The 14,561-nt window shown below is 38.4% G+C and overlaps 1 protein-coding gene across 2 annotated transcripts; it reads right to left on the bottom strand.

The window, feature by feature from the left end:
* Positions 1-9,724: 9,724 nt before the first annotated feature.
* Positions 9,725-14,525, bottom strand: ENY2 (ENY2 transcription and export complex 2 subunit). 2 transcript variants are annotated; one of them, XM_068933134.1, is made up of 5 exons: positions 14,301-14,525; positions 13,728-13,820; positions 12,994-13,064; positions 11,059-11,133; positions 9,725-9,981 (listed from the first exon to the last, which is right to left on the bottom strand). In XM_068933134.1, the coding sequence occupies exons 2-5, from the start codon at positions 13,793-13,795 to the stop codon at positions 9,905-9,907; spliced, it is 291 nt and encodes a 96-aa protein (XP_068789235.1). In that variant the 5' UTR covers positions 13,796-13,820; positions 14,301-14,525; the 3' UTR covers positions 9,725-9,904. The 2 variants fall into 2 exon arrangements, with proteins under 2 accessions (XP_068789235.1, XP_009665970.1); XM_009667675.2 differs by having other exon boundaries at positions 13,907-14,314.
* Positions 14,526-14,561: the final 36 nt, after the last annotated feature.

The following is a 14,561-nucleotide window of genomic DNA, read 5'->3' as shown; positions in this document are numbered from 1 at the left end:
GTCTACAGGCTGAAAGGCAGTTTATCTTGGTTCTACGGTTACATTTCAGCACATACAAGAAATTGTCCTTTTGTTAAAACTAAGGCTACATTTGGGCTTACTAAAGAGCTTGGGAAATTAAGGCATAAATAATGTGAAGGCCTATTGCTAGGCCTTCTTCCACCCGCCAGTCCCTCCTCAAATGGCTCTTACACTGAGTGTGTTATCAGAGACTAATGATCAGTTTTTAACTATCTGGAGGGGTCAGCTAGGTACGACTATGCTACAGTTGAGGACAGGCCAGCAATGATTTTTAAAAAGCATGATAAGAATTTTTACTTCACTATGAAATATATGATTTCTGGTCACATAGCTGGCTTTTCCTTGATAAACTAATTTGACTTTTTTACATTCAAAGAAATTTACCTGAGATTACTCAGACAATTTAGCAATGGGAGCAAAGGTTTTCAGAGCTATTTTGATCTCCACACCAGAAATGAATTTGATTATGCAATTTAAATTGTCTGTACATAACCATCATAATATTTAAATAGTTATGTTCTGAAAATGAACTTAAACTATCGTGATGAGTTTATGCAAATCTTCTCTTAGTGACTGCATAATTAAAAAGTGAGTTTTAGAGGGTTTGGTTTTCCTGGAAGTTTAAATGATCACCTCAGGTCCACCTTTCGGGGTCAGGCTGTATGAGAAAGCAATGATAAACTTCAGCTACTGAAGCTCGAAATTTTCTTCCTACGATGGGAACTCCTATTATGGTCAGCCATATATTAAATTCTTGTTTCTTTGCCTCCATTTATTTTAAGTCCATGTGGAAGAAAAGGCCACATGCCTTAGCATGTCATTGAACATTTTATAAGCTTTTCTGGCAGGATGTAAATGTGAGAGAATAGTTTTTTCATATAAAAAGTCAGCTCTCAAGACTAAAATTTAAATTCAGATTCTTTTACCTCCAGAACAGTTTCAAGATATAACTTTATTGGAATAAAAAAATTCTCATTATTGAATTGTTTTATCAGTTGTGTCTTCTGAACCCTGAAAATATTTATAGATGAAACTCAGACATCAGAGAGCACAGGCACACACCCTAGCGGTTTTATTTGGGAACAACGGCTAGGAGATGTCCAAGAGAAGCAGTGAGTGTGAAGGTTTCCCTGAGCTCAGGGCAGGCAGGAGAGGTTTGGCCTTCAGCAGAACTGTGTAGACTTCCTTGCTCCCCTGAGAATGATCCAGGGTTCTGGCTCCTTTTGACATCCCTCTGCTAGGCAATAACCTTCAAACTGGAGCCTGGCCAGCTGACAAAACCTTTGGCAGAACCCCAGTCATCTTGAAAGAATACTCCCCTCAGGTTGAAAAAGATGTGTTTGTTCAGTGCTGTGAAGAATTTAAGGTGATTGATAAAGAATGCCTGACTTTAGCTTGATGCTCAGAAATTTCCTGGAAAGAATATCCTGGATTCCTCTCCCTGCTGACAGCACCAGTTCCTTCTTCTTAGGCTGTTTTTGTATTTTTATGATAATGGTTTAATATTAAAGATAGAAAGCATGCTGGGAGAAAGTATCTGAACCCAGATTGCTCTGTCCCCACCAGGCAAGTGACCTAACCACTATATTACAGAGCCAGGCTACAGCATTTTTTTTTTTCATAGTAGCAGAGCTGAACAGGAGTATCAGAGTGATATTCCTCTCCATGACTCCTGGCAGAAGCACCTGTAGCCTATTGATAAGAACATTCATTCTACCAGGAGGAAAAAGATATAAATTGAGGGATTCCTCAGATCTTGGAAGGGGGAAAGGGGAAAAAGGGAAAAGGGGAAAAGAAGTTTAGGGGGAGGGGAACTAGCTCCATTCTTCCTTTTCTCAGATAAAAGAAACGAAACCCATCCACCCGGTATTTAGATCTTGACTGCATGGCTTAACTGTAAGGCTCTATACGCAAGTTATCCCAACTATTTCCTCTTCATTCAGCCACATCTTAAAGAAAGCAGTGGCTGCTGTTGTTGCATGTTGGCAGGAACTCAATCCCGTCAGTAAATGCTAGGTGCGCTTAGGATTCAGATCTCATAGGGATTTAAGCGTTCCTTTTTTGCTTCAAGATCCCAATTTCCTTAAGGTGCCAGTTGCAGGTGCCTCTGCATATACTTAGCTGCAGACAACAGGGTAACTCCAACATGTACCCTACCAGAATTGTAAATAGACTGGACTCCAGTATCCATAAATGTATCTACAAGTATAGTACTTAAGAATTTATGTAACTGCCACGTGGTTGCAGTTGAGCAACTTTTAAAAAACAAATGTGGATATCTGTATTTAAACTCCACTTAAAATCCGTTTTATTATGATTATGTTTTATATTGGCTCTAGTCTTTATGCTAAATTCAATAGGTAAAAACAGATGCATAGACTAAACTAGAAAAGGATATTAGAATTGTCAGTGAAATACTAATTCTCTAGCTTTGTTACATGGAAAGAAAGCTTAGGCTTTGTCTTCTTCACAATTCTCCTACTCTACAACTACAAATTAGGGAGAAGTTAATGGAACCTGTTCTTTATGCAACCAATTTATCACTTCATTGCTACATAGAAAATCTTTCTTTCTCTCATATAGTATTTAGCTGTTAAGTAATTTTCCTTGACTAACATGTGCAGCCTTCTGTCTGTCCGTATGTTTCTTGTCAAGGAAGTGCGACTTCTGTGTGCTGTAACCAAATTAATAGAAGATGGATCCTAGGCATAATGTTTGCATTTGAATTCAAATCCTCTAAATACTTGAGTTTCTAGAATGTTGCTTTATAGAAGTAGTTAGCTACATGGATATGTTTGTGTATGTGCATGCATGCACGTGTGTGTATTTCAGTGATTTGCATTTAGGTAAATAGAAGAGACACTGCATATCATGAAAAGATAAAGTAGAGAAATTTTGTTAGGGACAGCATTTAGGAAGGAAGGGATTTTCCTTTTTTTTTGGGGGGGGGGGGATGGGGTAGGAATCATGAATCTGTTCTTTGTTTCTTTGTACTTCACCACTTGTTTTACAAAAATGTCCACTTACTGGTGACATGCAAGTTTCTTTTCCTTTTTTAAAACAGGAAACCAAATATATTTTACTATAATAGTAAGGAAGAGATAGTTTTACACCTTGCTCTGGATTCGATTAATTATAATGCAGAACAGTAGCCGTTTGTGATAATAGGGATTTTTCTTCATGAAAATACTGGAAAAAAGTTCATGCCTTTTGTCATATCTAATGATTTCCTTTCAAGAAGAATTATTTTAAAGCCAGGAAGAGAACTTAAAAACGTAGAAAAAAACGTAAATAAATCATGAATCCTCCTTTTTCTTTTCCCATTTTAAAGCAAACTAACTCAGTAAAAAAGACCTGTGTTCATGGATCAAAACTTCAAAACAGAGTTCAGGTTCTTACTTGAGCGCTTATGTGGCTGTTGGAAGTGTTGAGCTCCCAAAATGTCACTAAAATCAATGTAAGCTTCAGAAAAAATTTACTGTCTCAATTAAATTTGGATTGAGACATCTAGATCCCAGTTTTGGCGGGGCGAGAAAAAAGAAACAGCCATTTTTTTAGTTTAACTGCGTAACCTCATAAATGTAGGCTAGGGGACACAGCAATCAAAGAAAGGAAATGAGCAGGGAATACATCTTCCAGTCTTGATTATCAAGTTTCCCCTTTTGCCTCATGACAGTGAGGAAGCACTTAAGCCATCTTTATCATTGCAGCATTCAATAGGTAAAAAATAGGCATAGATAGTACTCTTTCTGATCTTTACTCAACAGAGGGAAAGAGAACAGTCTTTTAACCATCGACTGTTTAGTGAGACACCCTCCTGCAAAAAAAAAATGTCAGTAGGTATTTTGAAATGCAATCTGAACTACTCAAATATTAGCAATCTGATGCAGGATTTGGGCAGAAACTTATCTCAGAATGAAATACACATGAAAAAGTTAACAAATAGGTTAGAGGGGGGCATTTTTCAATCCGAACAAACAAAAGATTTTGTAATGTTGAACTGCTACTGAAATTTCCTTCATAGCCTCCGAGGCATTACATTCCACCCAATTAAACCTGTACTGAGACTAATAAATTCTGCTTGTATTTAGCAGAAGCAGCATTTCTTTCTCTTTATGGGGACTGCAGTCCTTAGGATTCATTGAAGGCTTCATACTGGAAAGTGTTAGAAAACAGCATTACAGATGCTGCTAAACTTTTCCAGAACAGGGGAGTAAAAAAAGCTGAAGACATTTACACAAGCCAGTGAATTGCTTTGTACCTTAATTTTTTGCGAGTACCTCTGTTTCTTTTGGATGGGAGAGTAAGTGTAAACACATAGTATTTAAGCTGGTTTTCATTTTTCAGCTGAAAGAAGCTGAGCTCCTGCTGCCAACTAGAGGGAACACAGAAAGACGAGTATCGACATTCTGGAAAGTTTGAGTGACTCTGGGCTAAAGTGGCTCTTCAAGAAAGGCACCAGTATTCAGAAAGCACTGAAAAATGGAGCTCCATGTTTCTTGATAGTCTGTTCCAGTGACTAAGCAGCTGTACTTCTACATACCGTATCTTTTTTCAAAATTGAATTTGTCAGATTTCTATTTCCATCTACCGGTTTATATCTTTTTTCTGTTAAAGTGCCTTTGTATTTTCTCTCTGTGGAGCTTGTGGTACATCACATGTATATTTTCTCTCAGTTTTCTTTTCAATAAACTAACACTGGGAGATGTAACGAGCCTAACGAGCAGTGATAGTCCTAAATAATTCTTTTTTCTTCTAAATAATTCTTTTTTCTTTTTTCTGTAACCACTCCATTTTATTCTACTTCCTTTCAAAAATGCAAATTGCATATCACGAGGGTCAGTCTCATCAATACAGTAAACAAAGATAAGATCAGTGTGATGCTCATCTCTACTCGGATGTATTCAAAGATCAGATGGAAGCAGATGATGAGCTCTTCGCTATGATTTTCAGAAGCACTGCTTTCCAGGGAATGTAGTGTTGCTTTCACCCTCTGTGCACTGAGCTGAATTACGGAGCAGATACTTCAATGGAGCCAGCCAGCAGAACAGGACAGGTTGCTCTGCCCTTACCAGTATTCACCAATGACTGTGCCAACCATAGACTTTATCAAAAGCAACCTGGTATTTACCTCCAGGTCAATAATTGAAATAATGGATAGCCTCTTTCCTAGTAACGCCAACACAAATAAGCCAGGATTTCACAGAGGGATTTTTTTTTTTAAACGATCTACAAGTAAATCACTTAAATTGTTATAAAGTAAATGTAAATAACATTTTAAGAATAATATTGTTCAGATGGAAAACATAAAGGTAAATGTGAAATATGCTGAAACGAGATTAGACTTTCTTTGACTCCAAGCCGACTGCTGGTTAACCTATTCATTACACTGAAGCAGTGAAGTAAAAATTATTTCTGAGGAAAGGAAGTTACTTCTCCTCATTTTGTGCTCCAGTCAAAAAATTTGGCTCTGCAACCACAGCTGTTTCTTTTAGAAACTAAAGAGCTGAGAAAAATAGACCAAGTAGAACACAGTTCTGATTTCAATGGCAAATATTTAGTAAATTAAAGAGCGCCTGCAGGTTTTCATTGCTTTTGCATTGGATAGTCTTCATTGTTTCAGAGAAAACTCAGTCAAAAAATAGTGAGATAGAGCTAACCTATCTAGGTGCCACAATCCTTACAACTAAACTTCTATTCACTTATATGAAACATGTTATATGCGGACACGGGCTATGTGACGCAGAGCTGTCGCCCAAAAGGACGCTCCGGAGAGAACTGAGAAGCAACAAGAAATTGTTGATAGCACTGGTGCTTTCTTACTGGATTCAAACAGACTTCAGACATACCTGTTCTCAAAATGATAAAATTCCATGCTAAAAAAGTATGGCAGTAAAACAAGAATGAAGAAGAAGGAAAAAAAAACATAATAGAAATACAAAACAAATATAGAATCAATTGAAAAACCTGTGGTGGCAAAATGAAAAGGTTCTGTTGAAGGCAGGCAATTGTAAGTTTGATGTGTCAGCATAATTCCTTGATGATGTTACTGCTTTATAGCCTCTTTTAACTGGGCCATGTCAACATGGAGAAGTATTCACATGGAAATAATTATCAAACAAATTAAAATCTAAATAGTTTCAATTAATTGTGTGCTTCTGTTTTCCAGACTGTGCTTCAGTGCCCTGAGGGCCTGACTAAAGGAGAGTATGAGCTAACTTTTCTCTATTGGTCTTTCATTGGTGTCAGTACGACTATTCAATTTACTGTCACATAGAATTTGGTCTGGTGAGCGTACAGAGATATACCAATTTACTCCAGCTGTTATCTGACCCATTATTTCAATGTCAATATACAAGCAGAATCTATTTATTATAGGTTTGGCTACAGAATAAGCAAACTGAATTAGCTACTAGACTATACATATATGGCTGCCATCTAAAGAAATCATACTCCCACAGCTAATGTAGTTTACATCAATCTTAAATGGTCACATTAACTGTCTAGTTCTGGGCCCTGTCTACCAAGAAACTGTAAGGAATAGTTTCATTTCATGACATTGAAAATGCTGAGATTTTGAGTTAATGAGGTGCTTAACAGCACCTATTATCTTCTTTTTCAGAGTGGGAAAAAAATCAACAACAATATTGTTCTGGCTGAATCCTGAATGTTACCAATTGTTTTTTAATTCTCAATCAGATTAGGAGAAATTGGGAGTGTGCAGATAACAGTCTACAAAACAAAGCCATCCCACTCACCTGAGGATAAAACCTACTGTTAAAGCAAAAATAAGAGGTTGTCACTCAGGGGAGCTATTACTCAAGAAACCATCTCCCATTGCTGCCAGTCCCATCAGATATAGCATCCCAGGCCTAACTTCATTCTTAGAAGACTCGTCAGGATGTCTCTGACCCATCTACTCTAGTGTTATTTGGATCTGTGCACATTGTGAAAGATACTTTACACCTAGGTAGAGTATGGAGGAGCCACTGATCTGTTTAACAGAACTCCCTGCAGTAACATGCTGCGCTCAGCTGTTCATACAAGACAGCAACCTTTGAGACGAGAGTTTGTGACCTCTACTGAGAAGGCAGTAACTCTTTCCAGGAAATTTTCATGGGGCAGTTTGGAGCAGTTGCTAAATTTCTCACCAAAATCGTATTGAATAGTCTCCTGCCACCCAACTTGTTCTCATGTCATGAAAAGCTTAGTCATATTATTTCATATGTAAGCAAAATAGGGTATATGGTGCTACAGTAATATCTATTTGATAGCAGGAGTTTGGTCTTTGCCATTCAGCTAACGCTGAGGGATTAGCTCTGACTTACCTCAGAAACTCCACACAGAAATAACGATACAAGACGGTAAGTTTGAAGATCTTAACGTGAGATGCACATTTGGTATGGTGAAGGCTTATAATTCCTTCTGGATCTCTGAATGTTCTTCCATTTTAAGGTAGTCTGGTTGTAACATGACAACTTATTTTTAGAAGCATGTGAAAACTATTTGTCAAGCCTTTATGTTCAGATTGGTCAGCATGACTGTCTGAAAATTTGTTATGGCGTTCAATCTTCATTCTGTGCCAAACATAAGCAGCCTACAGAGTAGAACTACATTACACAACTATCGCCATGTTCTAGGTGGAATCTCAGATGCTCAGTAATCGGACAATAAGCCTTAAACAGTTTGGTCTATGAATACCTTAAGCATGGCTCTCTCTCACCTCAGTGAAGGAAATCAAGTGGAAGCTCTGGAGCATGCTATCATGCGCACATGACTCTCTCCAGCCATCAATTAAAGCCTTTTTGTCAAAGTTACATAAAAAATGTAGAAGAGCATCAGGAAAGACCTATAAGACCAAAAGAATAAAAAGATGGAAGATATTTTGCAGCTTTGCAAGACATTAAACATACACTTAGGTAGTGTACATTCTGCTAGATTATGTTAAAAACACACATTCTATAAATTATTAGCACTGGGTAAATCAAGTCTAGAATGGAAAGAATAACAGAAATACACACTTATGCAATTCACATACAGAATTAATATACTTGCTGCAAACGAACATTGTTTTTTAAAACAACTATCTGGACCTTTAAAAGGAGAAAACATTTTTCTTCTTTCCCACATTTACCATTATTTAATGGTATAGAGCCAATAACCTATAGCAAGAATGCTTGAACTGGCATAAAGACATTTAAAACATGGGGCCTCAAAAAGGGCATTTATATAAAGCAGCAGGTCCCTGATCTTGGCTCTTGCTAAGTGCCAGCGTGGGCAGCAACTCACCTCATATAGACAGACGGTGTTGCTGATTAGCTACACCTTGTCACATTCAGCACCAGTATTTCTGAGTTCATACTGTTTTTTTCTAGTGGAATACTTAATGTTTCCCTTATCGATAGGTTCTTCCCTCACTTCTGCTCAATCATTTATAATATTAGCAGACAACTGAATAAAGCACTTGCACTCTGACACCAGTAGTCACTTTTGACATTTCCTGTCAGCAGTTACAACTGAGACTTTGCCTACCTCACTTGCTGCCCCAGATGACTTCATGATAAACGCTCAGCATCTGAAATACAATCTGTCTTAAGGCTTATTAATTTTTTTGAAAACTGACTGAATTGGGAAGACAAAAAGCATTTGAGTTTGATACTGTAGAAAGGAAATAGCCACACTATGTTTCCTTAAATTTAAGATGTGGATGCCCTCTGGTGAGTTCCTTGTGTAAGAGTACACATGAACTGTCAGCAAATGAGAAAAAAGTCCGCTGGAGCAGATGTGTTTCTAAGCAACTAATGAAGCATAGCTCTACTTTATCTAAAGGTGCTATTTAGAGTATTTTTCTAATGAGGACTATTAAGAATTATAAACCTGATGAACATGGGATCAAGAAAGGGGCTTTGGAGTGAGAATGCTTTATTTTTGTCAACTTTTAAGTGTCTAATATATTATCAAGCATAGGAGAAACAGAGGCTGAATGAGCAGTTAGATACTGTTGTGTAACTCAGCTACTATGACAAATGAATCGACTCAAGTTTATTCTTGCAGTTATTTATAGACTGAGCTCATGTTACAGTTCTAGCCACAAGAATTTCAGATTTATCGTTCTGAGAGCCTTATGTTGCCATATTATTGAATAGCATTTAAATTTCAAAAGGGCTCGGAGAACCAGGTTGTTTTTTGTTGTGGGTAGTACGGGCAAAGTGGGAAAACAGATGTCACGGATCAGAACAGTAGTTCTTTTTTAACTAAAGAGGAAAAGGAGAAGAGAATATTATTGATGAGAGACGGAGTGCATTTTTGCATTTAATGAAACCAACCTCCCATGAATTACTGAATAAACGTTTAAAAGACAAATCTGAGACATCAAACTACTCACTTTCTAGCAATGAAGTACTGAGAAATACTACCAACAACAATGTAGTCTTTAAATTCTGCATGCTGTCTAGCATGGGATACGTTCAGTGGCACATCACATCCTCTTTTCTACAGACTCCCCCTTCCCCCAACATTTGCATTTAACAAGTATGTTTATTGAAGTTTTTGGAAAACCTGAATAAGCACTTATGCTACTGACTAGTTAATAAAAAATTGTACAAAAGTACGGTTTATTGAAAATTGAAAAAAATGAAGTAGGTGTTATCATATTACAACAAACTCATGAACAGACAGGAGAGAGGAGCCTTAAAATCATAAGTCCACAAAAGCTTTTCTTTTATTAAAATAACACCAAATTTAAGAAACTGATGCAGTGCAATGGAATTTCAACTCATACAAAAAAAATTAGTGAACTTCAATCCTTCAGTATGGAAAGTGCATTCCAGTCCCGACACGATTGACATAATACAGAAATACCATATCCAAGACACTGTCAAAGTTAAAGACTGGCATGTTGGGCAAGGAAGGTTCTTATTCTTTGTAAGAGTTCTTTCTTTACACTGTCCGGTACCAAGGCTGAAACAAATAAGCAAGTAAGTAAAAAAGACAAAATAGAAAAGATAGCCATAATGAACTTTTTGCAACAGCTACTTATATTCCAATTTGTTCTTGCAATTCTGTTAATACCTAAGGTAACCAAAGCTACTTGATTTTAAAAAATATATATTTAACACTTTTTTTCCCCTACTTAAAAGAGGCTAAAATTGAAGTTTATTGGGTTCCATTGTTGTGAATCAAGGCAGGTTTTTACCTGACCATAACCAAGAAATTTAAGCCTTTAGGGGAAAGGCTTAATCAATAGGAAATAAATCACCAGAAATTAGTTTGATTAACCTGAGTACCTTTTTCTTCACAAGTTTAAAAGCAAAAATATCTCAGCCATGACCTCACGATGAGAATCTTCAGCAAGTTATTTTGAAGGTCTATTTCTATTTAAGAGTTAATGAGGTTTCTCCCACTAGCAGCAAAGCTTCTTAGAGACTCCAAGTAGAACTGTATATATAAAGAAAATCCTAATATTTCCTAAAGAGATTCCACGCGTCTGTGTGTGTGTGTGTGTGTGTGTGTGTGAGAGAGAGGGAGAGAGAGAGAGTGAGGGAGGGAGGGAGAGAGAGAGAGAGAGAGCGAGCGAGCGAGCGCGTGAGCACGCATGCGCGCGAGCATGCATGCGCATGTGTTCTGCCCTTTGCTTTTCCCAGTAGCCGTTACACTACTACCCTGTTAGTTCAGGTTTCCGTCTAAGAAACTGTTGGAATTTAAAAACATCTCTGCTACATACCCAAGGCAATGTTATTTCACTGACATAAGTTTTCCTGGGACTATTGAGTTAATTATAAATATGAAGATAGGCTCATATGATTAAATAAAGTAACCTCTAAAAGTATTTTATACACAAAAGTCAGTACAAAAAGAATGGCTGTTACACAATACAAATTTACACATTTTGTTTCCAGTTAATATCAACCTATTAACACTTTTCCTTCACATACAACAAAAGCTAGTTCACAGTGCTGCTTCAAAACAATCTTGAAATATAGGTAGGTATGTTTGTTAATGCATAATCACAGTCCCTTTTGCATTCGATTTTCTTACCTCTGCCTTTGGGAGTGATTTCTGCCACCAAATCATCGACAGTAACATGCTCCAATCCTTTTTCTTTAATTACATCTAAAGAAGGACAAGACAGACATTTGGAAGACTTTTAGTCCATTAATTAAAAGACACAACCGGTGCCAATGATTAAGATAAGAAGCCTGCATGCATAGGTCATCGGAGAAGACAAGCATGCGATCTAAAATTACGTTAACTCATTATCTACTTCATATTACATTGGATTTAGTCTCCCTTTCATTCTATAGGTTTAAGAATGTGAACCTATCCCTACTGATGCATCTCAGCCAGCTCATATTTTAAAAATCTAATGTTCCAAAGTATAAGTTTATCTGAATATTACCAAACTTGTGTATTACTGGAAGCGTTGTACTAGTTTGCAAGTTGGTCTGCGCACATCTCTGAACAAATTGTTCCAGTCGCATCTCTCTTCCTTAATGTTGTGTATACAAGACTCCAATTTAACATTCAGCAAAGGACAGCACAAGAGCTGTAAATACTTATCTTCCTAATTGGTTTAAACAAAATCTCTATCCATATTTCAGCAAAGAAAAAGCAAATCTGAGACAGGTAAAAACCTATTACAAAATATAAAAGCTATGATAAATACTGTGTGATTAATACATTCTAGTATTTGTTCAAATAAATTATCTACCTATGAAACTTGAAGACTCCTGAAAATGCAAAAGTCAATGCTGAAAAGAGTCTTGAATTCAGCAGCATAGTTCTAGAACTATGTTCTTTAAACATGAAAGTTTTAACTACATGTCAATAGGTAAAAAGTCTGAAGAATCCTAGCCCTTAAGACACCAAAATCTGCTTCACCAACTAACCTCACATGTTTGAACACTGTTTTTTCGTGGCTCAATTCCCTGTAAAAGCTCATAATATATTGCTTAATTATTGGCCCTAGTCCACAATTGCAAGAGGATGTAGATGGAAATACCAAAGAAACTAACTCCCCCTTCTATTGAAGGTTATCATGCCCTTAACAGGAACAACTAATCCGATATTTACCTTCTCAGCAGCTGCAACTACAAATATTAGTATAGAACCAGCAATTTCAAATAACTTCACCATAACTGATTACTAAACTGTACTAGTTAAGGCCAGATAAACATTTATTTCACTATCCATACTATCACGATACATAATCCCTAGCAGAGGCATCAGGCAGAAAACCGCAAGAATTAATCATTTTAGCCTTCTTTGTAAATCCACCTATGATTATAATTTAACACTCTTAGGTCTACAAAATGAAAAACATACTAATTGAATATTGAGTTATCAGGCACAATAGATCTAATCAAAACAAAAGGCAAAAACTCAAGGTATTTTTTGTCTGTTTTAAGGAAAGTACTATTGATAAAATAAATAAATAGTTTCTTGCAATTTACAGATCTGTCAACCGTAGTAATGATAAACAGTTAATTCAGCATGAAAGACTTCAGGTTGTTTTCTCTCATCTAGGTAGATTATCTTATTTTCATGAAGTGTATTCAAAAGGAGGAATACAAAGGCACTTTTCTTTCTCGCTCTCATATGCGGGTGATGCAGTTCTTGTAAATTGTTTACCACAGCCTGTTTTCTCTCAATTTCCTTTTTCTCATCGCTATTCTCCTGGGATTAGGAATTCCCCAAAACAAAAAGCTGTATCACTATTGATACCTAGGGAACCAACGCCAATACTTTTCTCAGAAGGCTAATGAGTTTCAGAACAGAGAAGAAGTACGAGAATTTCAAGGCAAGCAGAAGATAGTAAGATGCTTTCTTACGTCTTAGATCAATTGCCAAGGATACTTTCCTCTTGCCTAACTCTTGATAAGATTGACCACTAGGCAGTGAAGCTTTCATCTGGGACGTCTGGCTGGAACCTTAGTTGATTACAAAGGACATTAGCTGGATGACTACCATTACCTTTGCAATGTGCCTTCAATTGATCCTTCCAGCCACATTCAATTAACTTGGCTCTCAGCAACTCTTTAAGGCTGTTAAGAGAAAAAATTGAATTCTTACTAGCAGAAGCAAACATTCCTAACTTAAAAATGCATCAGTATGAAAATTAAATCTAGAACTACTGCTCATAGGTGGCTGACCAGACCAGCAGCAGAAATGGCCGAACAGCATGTGACTCCTATCCTGAATGGATCCTACAAATTTCAGTTAATTTTACCATGTTGGACCATAAAGAGGTCTTGGCTCAGGAGCTCATTCACAGTACTTCCTTAGGCAGCTTTCCTGCTACAGCCACGGAAAAAAGGTAGAAACATAAGGAAACACTTCAGCTCCCTGAGTCAAGTCTGCTGCTAAATGTGTGTCAGCTTCCAAAGTTAGAACATTTCACTTGAAATCAGGTCTTCAAAATAAATAAAGTTTGCCACACCAAAAAAGGTCTCTGTACTACATATGTCTTTAACCATAGGTCTGTCTGCCCAGTTACACTTTGTCTCACGCTGGGTGAAGAAGAGGGGACTGCTATATCCTGGAATAACATAGTAAGAATAAGAGAAATCGCAATGCACATAGTACAATTTAGAATTTAGAATTAAATAAAAATCTAGAGTTAAATTTATTTAAGCTTTACTTCCAGATATCATTCACGTTTGATAACAATTAGAGTGTCTTACAGGGATAGCAGGAAGTGCACTTACCGTTCTCGCTCTCCTGTTTCTATCAGTTTTTGGTTAATGGTTGCTCTCATCTGGGCATCTTTATTCATTTTGCAAGTCGAGGTTTTCACAGATCTGTACAAAGCAGGAGCAACAACATTAGTAGTACTTGCAACTGAAATAAAACAATGAAGAATACACAGAATTAAGTTGTCATTTACACATTAATGGCAGGGAAACCAAAAGGAGCATCAGTACGTGAAGATTTCAAGCGAAGAGCATGCAGACAGCAGCATTAAAGTTGTGTTCATTTCGCTGACTTTAGAGGTCAGTAACCAGCTTGGTTGCTGCCGCGGACGGCGAGAGCGATGGCGAGGGCAGAGGCAAAGCCTCAGGCCGAGCCAGGCGCGGCTTCCCCGCCGCCTCCAGCCCCGGCTCTACTTCCTCAAGCCAAGCGGCCCCCGGCCGCGGCAGGGCCGAAGCGACAACCGGGGCCGGGGGGCTGCCGGCGACACCGCCCTCCCCACCTGCCCGCCGGCCGCGGCCCCAGGCCCCCGGCCCGCCCGACCCCGCCGCCGCGGAGGACCGAGCCCCGCTCCGCACGGCGCCGCTCACCTCCCAGCGCGGCCGCCCGCCCCTCTGCCCGTACAATGCACCACCTTCCACACCTCCCCGGCGCGCAGGTGGCGCCGGGAAATGGAGTCCAGGGCCCGGCCCGCCCCACCCGGCGGCCAGCTTAGCAACTACGACTCCCAGCATGCCGCGCGCCCCCGGCTCGCGCCTTCGCCGAGGTGTGAACCACTCTGCCAGCGCGCCCCGCTCCGCCGGGCTCGCAAGTGCTTCTGGGCTTGAACTACATCTCCCAGCATGCCTCGC

Source organism: Struthio camelus, chromosome 2 (assembly GCF_040807025.1).
Source record: "Struthio camelus isolate bStrCam1 chromosome 2, bStrCam1.hap1, whole genome shotgun sequence".
NCBI classification, from domain to species: Eukaryota; Metazoa; Chordata; class Aves; order Struthioniformes; family Struthionidae; genus Struthio; species Struthio camelus.
Note: the sequence above shows the minus strand (reverse complement) of the source record. Positions and strands in the feature narration are given on the sequence as shown.

What these genes read in the sequence shown, in the direction of transcription:
- ENY2 (XM_068933134.1), bottom strand. Translation starts at nt 13,795, where the DNA reads ATGAATAAAGATGCCCAGATGAGAGCAACCATTAACCAAAAACTGATA. An exon ending in GAAACAGGAGAGCGAGAACG is followed by an intron (nt 13,065 to 13,727) that starts GTAAGTGCACTT and finishes TTCTCTTAACAG; the next exon opens with CCTTAAAGAGTTGCTGAGAG. An exon ending in AATCACTCCCAAAGGCAGAG is followed by an intron (nt 9,982 to 11,058) that starts GTAAGAAAATCG and finishes TATTTGTTTCAG; the next exon opens with CCTTGGTACCGGACAGTGTA.